Here is an 18546-nt window from a genome sequence, read left to right as displayed (position 1 = left end):
GACTCACCTCTTCCGCGTTCCAGCATGCGTTTTACTGTCATCACTTCCTGCAATGCCGTCCACTTACAATACAGTGGGCGGCATTGCAGGAAGTGACAATAGAACGCACGCTGGAACGCGGAAGAGGTGAGTCGTCCCCGCCCGCTGCCTCTTACCAGTAGTGGCTAAAAGCTGGAGGGGGAGCGCAGATAGGGAGACCGAGGCGAGGGAGGGGAGGTCCGACCCGCCTCCCCACCACTGTGCCCAATACCCCCTTCCTGCCCGCTACCCCTTCCAGCTCGGTGGACCCCCACCCGGACCGGTTGCCGCCCCCCCAGAAGTGCCGCCTGAGGCAATTGTTTCACCCCGCCTCATGGGCGGACCGGCCCTGGTTTTTGTGGACTAAGCACAGCTATTACTGTATGTAAAAATTATTTATGATGACGATTATCTGAGAAATAGCACATTTTATCATATTTTCGATTTTAATTACAGTTTAAATTCATTAGGAGTCGGAGTCGGTGCATTTTTCCCGACTCCGACTCCAGGCACCCAAAATTGCCCCGACTCCGACTCCACGACTCCAACTCCACAGCTCTGGTAATAATAGTAATAATAAAAAATTCCTCATCAGGCAGATCACATAATCAAACATTCCTACACAACAAATCTGGCATTTGTGGTGTAACTGCAGCTGAACATTTTCCGATAATGAAAACGATCTTATTCTTCATCAAGCATTCAGAAAATGCAAATACTAAAGCAAGCTGAGTACAGTTTACAAGCTGAGTGCTTCAGTAGTAAAATGATCCGAGATTCGGATCAAAGATCCGGATCTTTTCAATGATCCGATTCGAATCATCCGGATCATTGAAAAGATCCGAACTTCCCATCTCTAAACTCCTGTGCAATTGCATTGCACAATCCCGGAATACGCAGCCTATTTGTATTGCACTACAAGTCCCGGCATGCATTGCAGCAGAGACGTCGCTCTCCCGTATACCTGTGCAGGGTGAAGGCGAGGCTTGACGCGCGCGTCTCTCCACCACCATTGTTGCTGTACTTCCGGCCTGATCCAATCTGCTCCTTATTAGAAAAGGAAGGTGTACGCTCAGCGCTGCTCCCGGTAAGCTCGTATGCCTCATCAGAGTGTGCTGGGGTGTAAGCCGTACCGTGCTAGACGTGATCGGAAGACAGCGGAGACCTGTCAGTGTGCGGAGAGGCTGCAGCCAGCTCATCTGTCAGTGCAGACAGCAGCCCACTGCTGGAGCTGTGTGATGGGTGCTCTGGCTGCACTGCCTGTGTCAGATGGAGAAGTGATGTGCTCTGTAGTGTGTATTGTATAGGCAGCTGCTCGCTCATCCTTCTGTGCTTTGTATTGTGCTTGTTATCCACATTCGCCTCATCCATGTCCATCAATTCTTTTCATGTCAGGCAGGGATGAAAGTCCACCTATGGAACGTTTCCAGAAAGTATGTTAATGATAACATGTATGTATGTATGTATGTATGTATGTATGTATGTATGTATGTATGTATGTATGTATGATGTGAAGGCACATTTTGTCTGAATGATTAGTGGAATGCCTCTGCATTGTTTTGTTCCTGACCTAAACACAGCTACAATAGACATTCTTGTAGTGCTGTGGTGACAGTACATCCCAACAGATAACTACCGGTAAGTGTGCTGTCAATCAGGCTGTTTGCAAAAAAAGAACTGCAGGGTGGTTCTCTGGAGGAGAGTCATTGGAGAAAATAAGCGGCCTGGCCTTATGTGATGAAGTCCATTTGCAGCAAGAGTTTATTATAGAGATGAGCATTAAATTAGACTTCCCAACAGTTTTTTTTGTTTTTGTGTGAGGGGTGTGTTGTATTTTTTTTAATAGGACAGCTGGGAAGTCTTAAAACAGAGTTTTTAGTTAGCGGCAACCCAGTGAAGCGATTCTGGAATCGATTTTATGCGGAAATGGTGGGATTATTTTATAAAGCTGCCCACTAATGATACAATCTTACCTCTTCTATGTAATATGAAGGACTACCTAAGGCATCCATTCAATGTATATTCATTCAATTTACTCTTCTACTACATAAAGTTGGGAACACTGTACAATCAGGATTGTATCATTAGTGAGCAGTTTTACAGCATGACAGTACGGTTCTGCATTAACTGTATGCAGTGCCATTTCTTTTGTAAAAGGCATGCATTTTACTGGGTATTGCAGTAGTCCAGTCTTGATATAATGATGATGTTGATCATGAACTAAAGGTGGGTACACACATCAGATAAAAGTCTTTGGAAAATGAAAGACCACAGACCAATTATACCCCCTTCCATGTGAGTATAAGAGCTATACCTACACAGTTGATTCTATTGAGCTGAACTCCCCATCAGATAAACATCTTTGCAAGATGCTTTACACAAAGATGCTGTACACATGCAACAGATCAGTATCTGCAAAAGATCAGTTCCTGCAAAATATATCCTGCAAATTGCATTCATAGGCTATGATATCTGCAGATCTCATACATACCTTGTTTACCAGACATTCATCTGCAGATCAGATCCACTAGGATGATACTTCAGATCTGCAGATAATTGTCTGATCTGGAGATGAATGTCCTTTAACCTCTTTACCACCAGCGGTTTGTGTATCTACGCCCCTTTTAACACTCTTTCTTCACCAAGGGCGTAGATACATGCACCTACCGCCGCTGTCCGTGCTCCCGCTCGCTCATGCGTGTGCTCCCATGCTCGTGCACATCGCCCGGAGATCAATGAACGGGAAAAACCGTTCCCGTTCGTTGATCTAAGCCCCCCAGCAATGATAGCCTGCTTCTATGAGAAGCAGCGCGATCATTGTGAAAAAAAAAAGTTTACCAGCTTCATAACACTTCCTGTAAGCGTACTTCCTGCACTTATAGGTCGCATGCACAAAAAATTACTGTGGCCAAAACTACACCCAAAACCATTTTTCATGTATAAATACATGGTTTTATATTATAAATTAACTCCTTACCTCCCACACTCCCCTATTATTATTATTATTATTATTATTATTATTATTATTATTATTGATAATAAAAGGAAAAAAAACTACACAAAAAAAAATACATAAATAGTTACCTTAGGGACTGAACGCTTTAAATATTTATGTCAAGAGGGTATAACACTGTTACTTTATAAACTGTGGGCTTGTAATTAGGGATGGACGCAAAACTGTAAAAAAATGCACCTTTATTTCCAAATAAAACATTGGCGCCAAACATTGTGATAGGGACATAATTTAAAGAGTAACTGTCGGGCTGCAGAAGCTAATTTAAACCTCTATTCTCCTGTGTTAAACAGTTTAGAAGGAAGCCCAAAAGCAATTAGTGAAGATAAAAATCTCAGTTACCTTTGATGTGTGCTTATCAGCAAGGCTGTTATTCTTAAGAAGACGCAAGCCGCATACCATACTGCAAAGCATTCTGGGGCTCTCCCCTCGGCTGCTAATGAGACGTTACAGCAGCTTGTAATCGCGTAGCACTGATAAATCTCGGGCAGAGTACACTGCAGGAGTCAGCTATTGTTCCTAGCCACATGGCTCATTAATATTCACTGCACACTGTGTTATTTAGTACCAGCTTATCTGTGATCAGGAAGCAGGCAGGACATGACGACACATTTGACAGAAAAACATGGAGCCTGCCATGAGCTGTCAGGAGCATCTATCTCTGCATATACTATATACAAATTCTGTGAAATCCAAACGTGGACAGTGAAATGCATATGTAATGTAAGTACAGCCAATCTTTAGCTACTGATATATGTGTTTATTTTCTCTGAGACCTTATACCTAACAGCTCCTCTTTAAACAGTGTAATAACCGGGACAAATGGGCAAATACATTTCATGAATAGAATTACAGTAGCATGCATTACTTAAAAACTATAATGGCCGAAAACTGAAAAAAAAACAATGATTTTTCCCACATTTTTTTTCTATTTTCCCATTAAAACACATTTAGAATAAAATAATTCTTGGCATAATGCCCCACCTAAAGAAAGCCTAATTGGTGGCGAAAAAACAAGGTATAGTTCATTTCATTGCGATAAGGAATGATAAAGTTATAGATGAATGGATGGAAGGAGTGCTGAAAGGTGAAAATTGCTCTGGTGCTCAAGGGGTAAAACCCCTCAGTTGTGAAGTGGTTAAACAAGGTGTGTATGAGATCTGCAGATATCATAGACTATGAATGCATTTTGCAGGAACGGATCTTTTGCAGGAAGTGAGCTTTTGCAGATACTGATCTGTTGCATGTGTACAGCATCTTTGTGTGCAGGATCTTGCAAAGATTTTTATCTAATTGGGAGTTCAGCTCAGTTTATGAAACCATGACTTCGACTCCGGGTACTCAAAATGGTTCCGACTCCTCGACTCCGACTCCTTAGCCTAATTCTTAAAAGGGCTGTAGATTTTGTGCAAAAATCAACCGACTCCTCAGTTTATGAAATCAACGACTCCGACTCCGGGTGCCCACAATTGCCCCGACTCCTTGACTCCAACTCCGACTTCACAGCCCTGTCTCATACTTCATGGAAGGAGGTAAAATTGGTCTGTGATCTTTCATTTTCCAAAGACGTTTATCTGATGTGTGTAACCACCTTAAGATTGGCTGGTCTTCATGGGGATGAGACTATTTATTTTCAGTGTTCCTGCGATGAAAACTACAGGATTTCACAACAGCACAGATTGGAGTTTTCCATTAACTGATGAACCGAATGCGATCTCATGGACAGAGCTAGATAGGTCTTAGGTTTCATACACACATGAAATTGTGGCCAATTTTACCACCTCTATGAAATATGAGAACTTGCCAACACAATCTGCTCATAGAATTAAAAATCTGTTGGCCCTCATACTACATGGAAGAGGTAAAATTTGCAAATCAAAATTGGATGTTTGTATGCACGTTTAGGCCGCTTTCATATGGGCAACTGAACTGAGCTCTTGCCAAGCAGTTCAGCATCCCATATGCCATCTAGGCCTTCTCAAAGAACTAGACTAGAGGACATGATCTGCGCATGGAGGAAAAACGTTTTAGCCATTTATTTAGGAAGGGTTTTTTTTACAGTAAGAGTGATTAAGATGTGGAATGCATTGCCACAGGAAGTAGTTATGGCAAATCCTATACCTGCATTTAAAGGGGACTTAGATGCTTTCCTTGCATTGAAAGACATCCATGGCTACAATTACTAGGTAATGCCTAATGATGTTGATCCAGGGATTTTATCTGATTGCCATCTGGAGTCGGGAAGGAATTTTCCCTTTTGGGGCTAATTGAACCATGCCTTGTAAGGGTTTTTCCCGGATCGTCACTCGGACAGCACCCCTGGATGAGACCCGTCTCCCTCCCCACCGTGGACAGGAAACTGCAAGATAAGAATTTGCATAAGCACTGGCAGCCTCCTACATAAAAGGTACCTACTTGCTACTATACCTCAGTATAGTTTCCTGTCCCGGACGGAAGCGGAGGGAGAGGTCTCCAGAGGTGCCATCCGTGTCAGTCGGCAGGGGCAGCGGTTAGCGGGACTCCGGATAGAGCTGTGCAGTGCATAGTGCAGAGTCCTGCAGCGTATGGGAGGCTTCTCCAGCATTGGCAGCAGTATTATGCGCGCAGGCGCGCGCATGGAAGAATCTACTTCCGGGTCACCCGGAAGTAATCACGCGCTGGCGTCCCGCGTGATCTGAGGTCTGCTGGGCGGCAGGGGCCGCGGCGCAGGAAAACTTATCAGCGAAAACAGCTGATTCCAGTTTGGAGAAACAATTGCCTGACCAATTAAGCGGCAGGGGCCGCGGCGGTGAAATGAAATCAGTACGAAACACTGATTCATTAAGGTATGTGAGGCTGATTAGTTTGATTACACTGCAGGTGCAGCATTAATTGTTTCAGCTGGGTCTTTCTTTCTATATATGTGCTAATAGTCCATGAATCAGTGTTTGATGTTTGATCATGGAGGACGCCTCTAGTTCAGCTCCTTTGCAGTCTGCTAAGTCTGGACAGGACCCCTCTCTGGCAAGTAGATGTGGTACTTGTGATACTCCTGCTTGATTGCTTATGTATGAGAAGCCATAGTAATAGTTGTCCCTTGTTTGTGTTTTTTTCATAGCCAAAAAAGCATGACAAGTTGGACAAATCTGACAAACCTGCTACTCAGTCCGGTCAGCATGGTTCAAGCAGATCTGAGAAAAAGTGTGCAATTTGTGGCAGTCGTGTATCTTCATCATCATCTAAAAAGTTATGCCAAAACTGTACAGAAAAAGTGGTTAAAGAGGAGTCACCAGTGATATTTAAGGATTTGATGGGCTGGATGCGGGCTGAAATGTCCACTGCTATAAAGGAAATTAAGGATTCGGCCATTGCTTCCACTTCCTTAGTCGCGTCTGACCTTTCTGGAAATAGTGGGAATATTGACGCAGTACCAGCTATTACTACCCCTACATCTCCTGTGTTAAATCTATCCCAACCGGGACCTAGTGGTTCTAAACGCAGGAGGGAAAGTGACTTAGAAGGATCAGAATTGTCTGACGGGGAAATTTCTGAGTTTGAACAGACATCAGATACAGAGGAACTGTCTAATGCGGATAGGCCAAAATTTGCCTTTTCTACTGATTTAATGAAGGACTTATTGAGGGCCATGTATGATACAATGGGCATTAAGACAGAACAAAAGTCTTTGACACCTTTGGATGAGATGTACAGGACTTTGGCGGACCCCCAGCCTCAGTTTATCCCAGTCCATTCCACCTTAAAAGGTATGATTAAGAAGGAATGGGATAATCCTGAGAAAAGAGCCTTTTGGCCCAGATCTTTGTCTAACCGTTACCCTTTCTCTCCGCAGGATCAGGGGTTTTGGGGTACTCCACCTAAGTTGGACCCATCATTTTCAAAAGTGTCAAAGAAAACCGATTTATTATTTGAGGATTTCGGTAGTCTGAAGGATCCAATCGATAAAAAAAATGGATAATCTCTTACGCAGGGCATGGGAGTCATCTTCTTTAACCTTCAAGCCTGCTGTAGCTTCAACGGCGGTGAGTAGGTCATTGAAGTCATGGTTATTAGAAATACAAAATAAAATTGCTTCTGGGGTTCCCCGGGAGGAGATCCTGAATGATTTCCCTAAAGTTTTGAATGCCTCTAACTATATGGTGGATGCTTCAGACGACACTGTTAAACTTACGGCCAGAACTACTGCTTTAGTTAACTCGGCCAGAAGAGGAATATGGGTCAAGACTTGGAATGGTGACAATTCCTCAAAATCAAAGTTATGTGGTATTCCATGTGAAGGAGGTCTTCTCTTTGGTTCCAAATTAGATGACACGCTGGATAGAACAGCTGATAGGAAAAAGAACTTTCCAGATAAGAAAAGACCTTTTCAATTTAAACGGCCTTTTCGTCCCCCTAACAGATCAGAACAGGACTCTAAGTCCTCTAAGGGTAGACGTTGGGTTCCATACAGAACACAGAAGGCAAAGCCTAATTTCAATCCTGCCAAAAGGCAGGACAAACAATGACGCCAGAATTCCAGTAGGGGGGAGAATTGCAAATTTTTACGAAATATGGCAGCCACAGTTCGTAAATCGGTGGTTGCTAAAAATTATCTTGGAGGGATATCAGATCGAGTTCAACCATCTTCCTCCAGTAAAGTTTTGCATTACTCCTCAACCTCAGGATCTGAGAAAGGGTCTAGCCTTACAAAACGAGATCCTGTCGCTACTAGAGAAGAGGGTGATAAGAGAAGTACCAAATTGTCAAAAAGGAGAAGGTTTCTACTCTCCAGTGTTTCTAGTAAAGAAGCCTCAAGGAGATTACCGATTTATTCTGAACTTAAAGAAACTAAATCTAAATGTGAAATACAGAAAATTCAGGATGGACAATATAAAATCTGTGATTCATCTCTTGCAGAAAAACGATTTTCTTGCCTCCCTAGATCTAAAGGATGCATACCTCCACTTACCTATCCATCCATCATCTCAACAGTACCTAAGATTTGCGGTCCACATGAAGGAAGAGGTAAGACATTTCCAGTTTATGGCCCTTCCTTTTGGACTTTCTTCTGCCCCATGGCTCTTTACCAAAGTGATGTCTGAAGTATTAGCAGAACTTAGACTAAGAAAAATAAATATTGTTGGCTACTTAGATGATTTTTTAATATGGGGAGCATCTGCAGAAGTGGTAAATTTCCAGTTGAGGTCAACATTAGATTATCTTCAGGAGTTGGGTTGGCTTATAAATTGGGGAAAGTCCTTCCTGGTTCCATCTCAAGTTATCGAGTTTCTAAGATTTAACATAGATACTAGGAGTGAGAAGATTTTTCTGCCTAATAGGAAAATAATGACTATTCTAAACACTGTTTTTTCATTTCAGAAAGCGAGAACGATTTCACTGAGGAAAGCAATGGCAGTACTCGGCCTCTTAACAGCCTCATTTCCGGCAGTTCAGTGGGGGCAGTTCCACGCAAGAGTTCTACAATTGTGGATACTCCAGTCATGGAACAGAAGTCTCAAAGTCCTAGACAAGAGAGTACCGATCCCATACAGCATAAAAGTGTCTTTACTTTGGTGGCAGGACCAGGTTCACTTTTCGACAGGTCGTTTATGGAATTATCCAGAACAGAGGACAATTACAACGGATGCCAGCTTATGGGGATGGGGAGCCCACCTGGATTCTCTCCCAGCTCAGGGACAGTGGCCTGTACAAATCAGTTCCAAATCCTCGAACAGCAGAGAATTAGAAGCAGTATGGAGGGCATTACTACATTTCAGGGATCAGATCAGGGGATCCCATGTTACAATAAGGACCGACAACAGAGCAGTTGTTGCATTCATAAACAGACAGGGAGGCACAAGGAGTCAAAGGTTGTGGAATCAAACATCAAAAATTATGTTTTGGTCAGAGAACAATCTCAAGTCACTAAAAGCACTTCATCTGAAAGGAATATCAAACAAGATTGCAGATTTTCTCAGCAGAGAGATGTTGAATCAAAACGAATGGTCGCTCGATCAGAAGATATTTCAGATGATAACCTCACATTGGGGAAGTCCGGAACTGGATCTATTTGCCAGGAGAAGGAACACGAAATGTCAGAAATTTTGTGCCCTATACCAGGAGGACTCTCCTTGGGCAGTGGATGCATTCACAATCAGTTGGACAGGTATGATGATGTATGCGTTTCCACCAATCCCATTACTCTCAAGGGTATTAAAAAAGATAGTCCAGGACAAAGCACGAGTCATATTGATTGCTCCAATGTGGCCCAAACGTCCATGGTTCACATTACTTCGATCTCTGGCCATATCAGAACCAATAATCCTTCCATTGACTCAGGACCTGTTGACCCAGGGCCCAGTGTCTCATCCAGAACTGAATCTTCTTCACCTCTCAGCCTGGAACCTGAGTGGGGAATCTTGAAGTCCAAGGGATTCTCGGATGGTCTCGCTGAGACATTACTTAACAGTAGAAAAAAGGTAACTCGTTTAATTTACCAAAAGGCATGGAGGGTCTTTAATGACTGGTGTACTAACAGGTCTGTCAGCAATAGGTCACTTAGATCTGTTTTGGAGTTTTTACAATGTGGATATAAAAAAGGCCTCAGTGTTAGTACCCTGAAAGTTCAGGTTTCAGCTTTAAGTGTGTTTTTAGAAAGAAGATTAGCGAATGAAGACTATATAATTCGATTCTTTCAAGCACTGAGAAGACTAAGACCATGTATAAAATCAAGGGTACCAGCTTGGGACCTTAATACTGTCTTACAGGGTCTATGTGAGTCTCCATTTGAACCCTTATCGCAGATTTCAGACAAATTTCTCACGCTAAAGACTGTATTCCTTCTGGCCATTACTACAGCTAGGAGAATAGGAGAATTACAGGCTTTATCCATAAAGGAACCATACCTTATGGTTTCAGAGGATAGAATTACATTGCGTCCGGATGCAACATTCTTGCCTAAGATGGTTTCTTCCTTTCACAGAAACCAAGAGATATATATACCATCATTCTGTGAAAATCCTTCGAATGATAAGGAGAAGAAACTTCATTCTCTGGACGTAAGAAGATGTTTATTGGAATACCTGGAGAGGACTAAATCATGGAGAAAGTCAGACTCCATCTTTGTTCTATTTGCAGGCAAATCAAAAGGGAGCAGGGCCTCAAAAACAACCTTGGCACGCTGGATTAAACAGTCAATAGTGTCGGCATACCAGACACAGGGGAAAACATTAACTTCTTCTATTAAAGCTCATTCAACAAGAAGTATTTCTACGTCATGGGCAGAGAGGGCAGGGGCCTCTATTGAACAGATATGCAGAGCTGCAACAGGGTCGAGTCATAACACCTTTGTGAAGCATTATCGACTTAACATATCAGCAAGTGCAGATCTATCCTTTGGAAGAAAGGTCCTGCAAGCAGTGGTCCCACCCTAATCCTGATCTCTGTTATATCGTCTCATCCAGGGGTGCTGTCCGAGTGACGATCCGGGAAAGACAACTTTACTTACGGTAACGTCTTTTCCGGTAGTCAGGAGGACAGCACCCCTACAACCCGCCCTTATTGGGTGGAGAATCAAAGGTTTGTATAAGCATCATTAGTGTCCGTGTTATCTCTTTTATTAACTGAGGTATAGTAGCAAGTAGGTACCTTTTATGTAGGAGGCTGCCAGTGCTTATGCAAATTCTTATCTTGCAGTTTCCTGTCCACGGTGGGGAGGGAGACGGGTCTCATCCAGGGGTGCTGTCCTCCTGACTACCGGAAAAGACGTTACCGTAAGTAAAGTTGTCTTTCGCCTTCCTCTGGATCAACAGGGATATGTGAGGGAGCAGGCTGGTCCTGTACTTTGTTTTCTGGTTGAACTCAATGGACGTATGTCTTTTTTTTTCAACCCAAATAACTATGTAACCAACGCACCCCATTGGTTTGCAGTTAAAATGTCAGCAGTTGTCAGGTGGTGGTGTTATCCGGCTGCAGAGGACTGTGACTTGTTGCCGCAGCCATGCTCAGACAAAACTCAATGGGGCGCTGCCTGTACCGTGCTCTAACAAGTGCCCTCTCAGTGTAGGAGAGCAGCTGACAGGTGGTGAATTCACCACCTGTCAACTGCCCATCTATAAGAGTCCTTGGGATTTGTTATGCTGCCACATGCTGATCTCCAGTGAGAAGAGAAGAACTTTAGTTTTGTCAGCAAGTATTTCAGTCAGCCTGTTTACTGCCCGTTGCCCCATTCTGTAGCGTTAATACATGCACTAGATTGTATCATGATAATTTTGGGTGACTTTCTAGTGCGTGTTCAGATGTCCCCCTATTCAGCAATGAGTCATGATGGAGAATCTTATCACTGTTGTAGTTTTTACTGAAGCCTGTTGTGGGACTTCCCTGGTCCTTATTTCAACAACAACAAGACATTTGTAGAGCACTTTTCTCGTGTAAGACCAAAAGTGCTTAGGCTTGCCTCAGATCAGTACATAGTTCAGTGTTCTCCCCAGGCTCTTTTAGCCGGGTACTCCGCCCGGCTAGTTTTGATGAGCACCCGGCTGTCATCGGCCCACCGCCTCCTATGCTATAAGCAGAGTTGCGCACTGAAGCACCAGCCCCGCATTCTTTCATATTGCCCCACCTGGCTACTATTTCATGCCACCCGGCTGGAAAAAAATTCTGGGGAAAACGCTGTAGTTGTGGTTTGTCATGTGTTTCAGGGAGAAACGTCATGTGATTTTAAATGCCAGACTAAACAGATGGATTTTCAGTTTTCATTTAAAGCCGTATAACAACCCCCCCCCCCCCCCCCCAGACCCCGTGCGCTGCCTGGCCAATCAGTGGCAGGCAACGCTGTGGGGTGGATCGGAGTCGACGGGGGAAGCCCTTCAGGAGATCCCGTTCTTTGAATGGGATCTCCTGATCTCCGATCGCCTCTTTTTTTTTTTTTTTTTTTTTTTTTTAAATGACTTTGCTGCCCCCTGGCGGATTTTGATAAACCGCCAGGAGGGTTAAGCCTGGTACACACCTTTAATCTTGGCTGACCAACATTTACCACATCCGTGTAGTACTGTATGTGAGTTTACTGACACAATCTGCACTCAGCCATCTTTCCCCCAGCCGCATCCGGCATCCTCACATGTACTCCATAGCTACTGTAGGGCGGATCCCGGAAGTGGCTGCGGAGTACACATGGACGGAAGGCTGAGAGAGCGGCAGCTGGGCCCACAGAGCAGGGAAGACTGGAAATCAAGAGAGCCCTCCAGTGGCCACAGATACAGGAGAGAGCCTGTGCCCAAGACTCAGAGGGCTCAAACCCACTAGAAGCTTTTTCTAAGCGCTAGCGATTTGAAAAAGCTCTTGCTAATGCAATGCTATGGGGGATTTTTATAAAATCGCATCGCTCAAGTGGGATCACACCCATAGCATTACATTAGCAAGAGATTTTCAAATCACAAAGCGCTCAGAAAAGTGCTCCTAGTGGGTTCCAGGCCTTTCTCTGCTTTAACTTACTGGTATTGCCAGATTCAGTTATATTATTGACAACTGACTGAATATTTCCTTGCTCTCAATTCTGAAACATACTGTAATTAGTGACATGCATATTTGCTGTTTTTATTTTCACTACACATTCTTCAGTCTGATGGAACAATCTCTTGATAACTACACCAGATTTTGCAGGGCACTCTTAATCAAGATCTTAAAGGGGCACTATGGCGAAACATTTTAAATATGTGCAAACATGTATAAATAAGAAGTATGTTTTTTTTTTTTCCAGAGTAAAATAAGCCATAAATTACAGTACTCTTCTCCTATGTTGCTGTCACTTACAGTAAGTAGTAGAAACCTTACAGAAGCGACAGGTTTTGGACTAGTCCATCTCTTCATAGCGTATTCTCAGGGATTTATTTATTTTCAAAAGTACTTGGTGAATGGCAGTTGCTCTGTCCAACTGCCAGAAAACTGTGTAGTGAGCAGAGAAGCTGGCAAGCATCATTGTTTTAAATCCTTTTTAGGGCATATCTTTATAAAGAATAAAATCCTTGCCGAGAAACCCCTATGAAGAGATTATTATTATTGATTTATAAAGCGCCAACGTATTCCGTGGCGCTGTACAAAGTAAGAAACAAACATGGGGTACATAATAATACAGACAATGGTGTACACCAATATACAAGATACATAATTAGTGCCAAAATACAAAAAATGATACAGCATACAGAATACAAAATACAGAAGTGGTAATGACAGTGATAAAAGTAACATGATGAATAAAATGTATAATGAGAGATGGACTAGTCCAAAACCTGTCACTTCTGTCAGATTTCTACTACCTACTGTAAGTGACAGCAACATAGGAGAAAATTAATCTATGGGTCATTTTACTCTGGAAAAAACATACTTCTTGTCTGTTTGCACATTTTTTAAATGTTACAATTTTTCACCATAGTGCCCCTTTTAATTATGCATATCAGGCATAGTGGACCAAAGACCTCTAAACTGTGAGTGAATTCCTTGGAAGATCTTCAGCTGTGCATACTGCTGCAGGGTGTCCCCAGTCAGCTGATGCTTGCATCATTAGAGCCTGCGATATAACTGTCATCTGACTGACTGGGAGTGCCCAACAGGCAGAAGCTCATATTTACAGGTGCCCTGCAGTGCCTTTTGACTTTCTGTTTTTAAACATGTTTTGGAGGGAGAATTGTGACTGAACTTTGTTTAAAGAGGAACTCCAGTGAAAATAATGTAATAAAAAAAAGTGCTTCATTTTTACAATAATTATGTATAAATGATTTAGTCAGTGTTTTCCCATTGTAAAACTTTTTTAAATCCCTGATTTACATTCTGACATTGACATTTTTACTGCTGGCAGGTAATGTAGCTGCTGATTGCATTTTTGGCAGTTGGAAACAGCTGTAAACAGCTATTTCCCAAGATGCAACGAGGTTCACAGGCAGGAAACTGCCAGGAAAATGGTCCTCAGTCTTCTGTGGGAGGGGCTTCACCACAATATCAGCCACACAGAGCCCCCTGATGATCAGTTTGTGAAAAGGAATAGATTTCTCATGTAAAAGAGGGTATCAGCTACTGATTGGGATGAAGTTCATTTCTTGGTCACGGTTTCTCTTCAAACACAATCTAGAGCTTTAACATCTTCTCTTTCAAGGACAGGTGGGCCGAACTCTTCTACTATTTTAATTATAATTGCACACAACCTTTTAAAAAACTTACAGCATTTTGAACAAGTAGTTGATGATTCTGTTCGCATATTTTATAGAGTTTAGTGCTGGTTTTGACTGTTTATTATGGCAGCTTAAAGAGGACATGAAGTGCAAAGTTTTGAAGGAAGGACCAGTGGAAATAAAACTTGTTGCAGTTCTAGCCAAGGAAGAGATCTACACAAATATGCTGGTTGGTCTCCCTGCTTGCTGCATGCTATTTTGGCAGTTGGACTAAGCCACTGCTGCCAGGTGATGCTTTTGAACGTGAAGTCATTCCTGAGACTCCCTTATGTGGAATTGGATTAGTCCAAAATATTTAAAGAGAAACTCCGACAAAAGAATTGAACTTTATCCCAATCAGTAGCTGATACCCCCTTTTACATGAGAAATCTATTCCTTTTCACAAACAAACCATCAGGGGGAGCTGTATGACTGTTATTGTGGTGAAACCCCTCCCACAAGAAACAAGAAAAGTACGTACTCTTGGCAGTTTCCTGTCTGTGAATTTTGCTGCATTGTGGGAAATAGCTGTGTACAGCTGTTTCCAACTGCCAAAAAAACATGCAGCAGCTACATCACCTGCCAACAGTAAAAATGTCACTATGTAATAAATGGCAGAATGTAAATCAGGGATTTAAAAGATTTTACAATGGGCAAACACTGACTAAATCATTTATACATAATTATTGTAAAAATGAAGCACTTTTTTTTTTTTTTTTTTTTTTTTTTAATTACATTTTCACTGGAGTTCATCTTTAAGATTTGACAGATTGTTACTACCTGCTGCAAGTGGCAGCGACATAGGAGGATAAAGTAATTTACAGTTTATATTACTGGGGCAAATGTACGTCTTATATGTATGCATACACATTTTTACATTTTACAATCTTTCTTGATAGTGCTCCTTAAATTATTGTGGAAAAGGTACAGATGTGCAGAGCTAGAAGAAAAACAAAACTGTGCATTTCAATAAATGTTGCTTTACTGTCATGATTTTTAGGCAAAAGCTGGGGGCTGAACTTGAGGTGTGTACTTAGACAAACTACTGTTGCCCTTAGGGATCAGGACTGGATCTCTCAGGAGACAATGTCGTACAGGCATGTCACTAGCCTACACTTCTGTGGCGGGAAGAGGGGGACAACAGTACTTTGGAGGATGGAGCTGCTTTCAGCAGGTGGGATGGGGAGAACAATGCGGCCAGGTGTTGCTCAAGTGTCATCGTCACTGAAGTGTCGGCGTGCTAGATCTTCAGGCAACATCAAACGGACACTTGAGAAAAGTCACACCTACGGACACTGTTACTCATTACAGGGGCAGAATCACAGCACAACGGAATCTTGGCATGTGGGAGAGAGATCCACCTTGCTTCTATATTAAAGTGGTATGAAACTCAGCATTAGCATTTCTTTTTTGCTCTAAAAAATTACGTGCAGCATAAAATCTGCTACCACAAAAAAATGTAGCAGAACAGCATTCAAACAGTTAAACACAGCACTTTGTTCTTCAGTGATCCTTGCTTTAGTGGAAAGCTTCTGGCCGCCTCTGAAGAGGTGATAACATTGTTTTGTTTACATTCCTTTGTCTGCTACATTCCTAGCTGTGCTAAAAATGAACTCTCTCTGTTGTAGAAGCAGAGAGCTGTGAAGTAATTACTACATTTTAAGCTATGAAAAAAGAATGCAATGGCAGCTTTCAGAGCAGATAAACTGTACTTTGCGAACTTGTCATTTGTATCCAGACAATATTACTTGTGCACAAAAGCAAATATGGTAACTGTATGGGTAATAAAAAGTAGGAAAATACATTTTTATTAAATGTTATGTCAACGTTTTAGTCCGCTTTATTGGTTGGGAAGTAGTGACTGGTTGATTTAAAAAAGTCTAAATAAACTACCTGTAGTATTTTGCATAATTTTGTCATATTCAAATTTCAGTATCTGTTGATCAGTTTTAATTGGATAATGTTATTGTGTAAAGTCAGTGTAATTTTAAGTTTTATTATTTATTTTTGTGTGTAACTGTTCTTTCTTTCTAAAATTCTTGCTTCTTATCAGTCAGCCTTCCCAATGGCTGAATGTGAGACTGATGCTGAAAGCAGCCGCTCTGCGGACGAAGAAGAGACGGGCAGTACATCCTTCCAGGTAAATAGACATGCATGTTTAAAATATATCAAAGTGCTATAGCTGAAGTATTCCACAGAGTGCGCTACCAACAGGCTTGGCAAGCCTTCCCACAGTCAATATATCATATATAAACTACAATGCGCAATGTAAACTACAAGTATCCTGGTAATGTGTCCAATCTCCGTGCCCCTGATGAGTCACAAGGGAGTGACGAAATCGATTGGGCGGAGATTTGGACAGACCAGGAAGCGCACGGCGGACCCAGTGAGCGGCAGTGAGAACAGAGTGGCAGGAGGGAGTGGGTGGCCGTATTTTTTTTTTTTTTTTTTTTTTTTTTTTAACCAACAAAAAGTTTATTGATGCATATAATGTATGTACAGGCAAACACCGCACAGCGGGATAAAGATGCATAGGATGAAAGGTTTACAACCATGGGCACATTATAAAGGCAGATACATTCAGTAGAAAATTGTTGAGTAAAGGTGCATTCGAAGAATCAAGTAACTACTGACAGCTTGAAGACTATACAGGTGGAGTTTAATACCTTAAATGCGGCATAGCAACATGAAGTGCATGCAATGACAGGGGTTGTATAGGGTCTAATTAGGTGAAGGGACGTCATTCTGTGACATCCATGAAGGGAGCTGTTATAAAACCACAGTTTAGGATATAGGGTGTCACACAATGGCGCGTCCTTTGAAATAGACATACATTGGTTGCTAATGAGGCTATTTCCTATTTACCCACTGATCCCATATGAGGTGGAACTGAGGTACACGGCCTCTATGAGTGTAGACCAGTTTTTTTGTAAGCTAGACCATCATCTAAACGTTTGATGCAGCTTGAAAGTGGTGGCACAACAGGTGACAGCCATCTCAACGCTATCTCCTGTCGTGCCGCAAACAGGGTCTCGCGGCTGAAGAACTTGGTGCAGGGCGGCAGACTTTCGTCCTGAATAACACCTAGAATACAAAGAATTGGGTCTAATGTTACTGGAGAACCCATTTTATCATGTAGAAATTTAATTATTTGTCTCCAAAAAGAGGATATTTGAGGGCAGCTCCAGATTAAGTGATAAAAAGAGGGGGAGTCAAGTCCACATTTCGGGCATAACCTACTAGCAGTTGCATTGTATTTGACCACTCGAGATGGTGTGAGGTATGCCTGGTGCAGGATATATAGTTGGGTGGCACGATCCTTAATGCACATGGAAGCTCTTTTGACCGCTTCCAAAGCATCTTCCCAGTCATCCTCCTCCAGTGACAGTCCCTTAGCGAGCCATTTTTCTTTGGATCCAAGTGTACGGTCACAGGCTCCACTTTCTATCAATTCTTTATAAATATCACCTATTTGGTGTTTAACTGGGCCTTTCTCTATAAGTGATAGTATATTATGGGGCTCAATGCAAACTGGTACGTTTCCAAACTGTGCATGGAAGGCATGTTTTAACTGTAGATATCTAAAGTGGTGGGGTGTAATCCTTGGGTGGCTACCTGTCAAGCTAGCGAAGGGAGTAAGAGTACGCCCGGTTATTATGTGACCTAGGAATGCAATACCAGCTCTTTCCTAAAAAATGGGGTCGGGCATGGCGTTAAATTCAGGGAGGTGCGGGTTGCGCCATAGTGGAGTATGGTAGTCGTATTTGGTAGAGGAGTATAGACTGCCCACTCGCTTCCAGACGGTAAGGGCCTGTGTAAGGATTGTGTTACTTAACCTACTGGGTGGGATATGTTCACGCAAAAGGTCCAGGGCCATACTTTCACTTGATAGGCTTTTATCATAACCTATGGCTTCAGGGTTATACAGATTGTCTGTAGAAAACCAGGAGGCAATTTGTTGGATTTGTGCCGCCAGGTAGTAGTGTTGAAAGGAAGGAAGGGCTAGCCCGCCGAGACCATTTGGATTTATCAAAAGAGAATATTTGACTCTGGGCCTCTTATGGTTCCATATAAAAGATAACGCCCCTTAGTTTTTTAAAAAAAGATTGGGGAATGTAGACCGGGGAGTGGTGTAGGACATATAGCAGTTTAGGCAGTAGTACCATTTTGATTAAGTTGATTCTCCCCACTACAGATAGATACAGTTTGGACCAAGCCCTGCATTTTGTTTCAACCAGCGCAACAAGGGGCAAGACTTCTGCTTCCATGTACAGTTTTGGATTAGGATGTATTAGAACACCTAGGTATTTGAAGGACTGCACTGGTGTGAGTAGATCT

The 18546-nt window shown here is 42.4% G+C and overlaps 3 protein-coding genes across 10 annotated transcripts in view; 2 read left to right on the top strand and 1 right to left on the bottom strand.

The window, feature by feature from the left end:
• Nucleotides 1-12923, bottom strand: part of TSHB (thyroid stimulating hormone subunit beta) — a 160754-nt gene extending 147831 nt beyond the window's left edge. For 2 of the 4 annotated variants that reach the window (XM_068269659.1, XM_068269662.1), the window contains exon 1: nt 12818-12923. The gene's annotated coding sequence lies outside the window, so the exon portion shown is untranslated. Of the gene's footprint in view, nt 1-982; nt 1071-12817 lie in introns of those variants that run through there. The other 2 variants (XM_068269661.1, XM_068269666.1) reach the window with 1 other exon arrangement.
• Nucleotides 946-18546, top strand: part of LOC137546799 (zinc finger protein 22-like) — a 39378-nt gene continuing 21777 nt past the window's right edge. Inside the window, exons 1-3 of one of the 5 annotated variants that reach the window (XM_068269654.1) lie at nt 946-1105; nt 15267-15589; nt 16262-16348. In XM_068269654.1, coding sequence (XP_068125755.1) covers nt 15551-15589; nt 16262-16348 — 126 coding nt within the window. In that variant the 5' untranslated portion in view covers nt 946-1105; nt 15267-15550. Of the gene's footprint in view, nt 1106-1419; nt 1452-12554; nt 12573-14011; nt 14159-15266; nt 15590-16261; nt 16349-18546 lie in introns of those variants that run through there. The other 4 variants (XM_068269656.1, XM_068269655.1, XM_068269658.1 and 1 more) reach the window with 4 other exon arrangements.
• LOC137547488 (uncharacterized) lies at nt 7579-14443 on the top strand. The gene is made up of 3 exons (XM_068271084.1): nt 7579-8032; nt 8387-10065; nt 14300-14443. Exons 1-3 carry the CDS (start codon nt 7579-7581, stop codon nt 14441-14443), a joined length of 2277 nt encoding a protein of 758 aa, XP_068127185.1.

Source organism: Hyperolius riggenbachi, chromosome 2 (assembly GCF_040937935.1).
Source record: "Hyperolius riggenbachi isolate aHypRig1 chromosome 2, aHypRig1.pri, whole genome shotgun sequence".
Lineage (NCBI taxonomy): Eukaryota > Metazoa > Chordata > Amphibia > Anura > Hyperoliidae > Hyperolius > Hyperolius riggenbachi.
This window is presented reverse-complemented; position numbering and strand designations above follow the sequence as displayed.

Excerpts from the sequence above, each read along its gene's own strand:
- LOC137547488 (XM_068271084.1), top strand. The coding sequence starts at position 7,579 with ATGGCAGCCACAGTTCGTAAATCGGTGGTTGCTAAAAATTATCTTGGA. Across the intron at positions 8,033-8,386 it reads CGGTCCACATGAAGGAAGAG|AAAGCGAGAACGATTTCACT; the intron begins GTAAGACATTTC and ends TTTTCATTTCAG. Across the intron at positions 10,066-14,299 it reads AGAAACTTCATTCTCTGGAC|CTTAAAGAGGACATGAAGTG; the intron begins GTAAGAAGATGT and ends TTATTATGGCAG.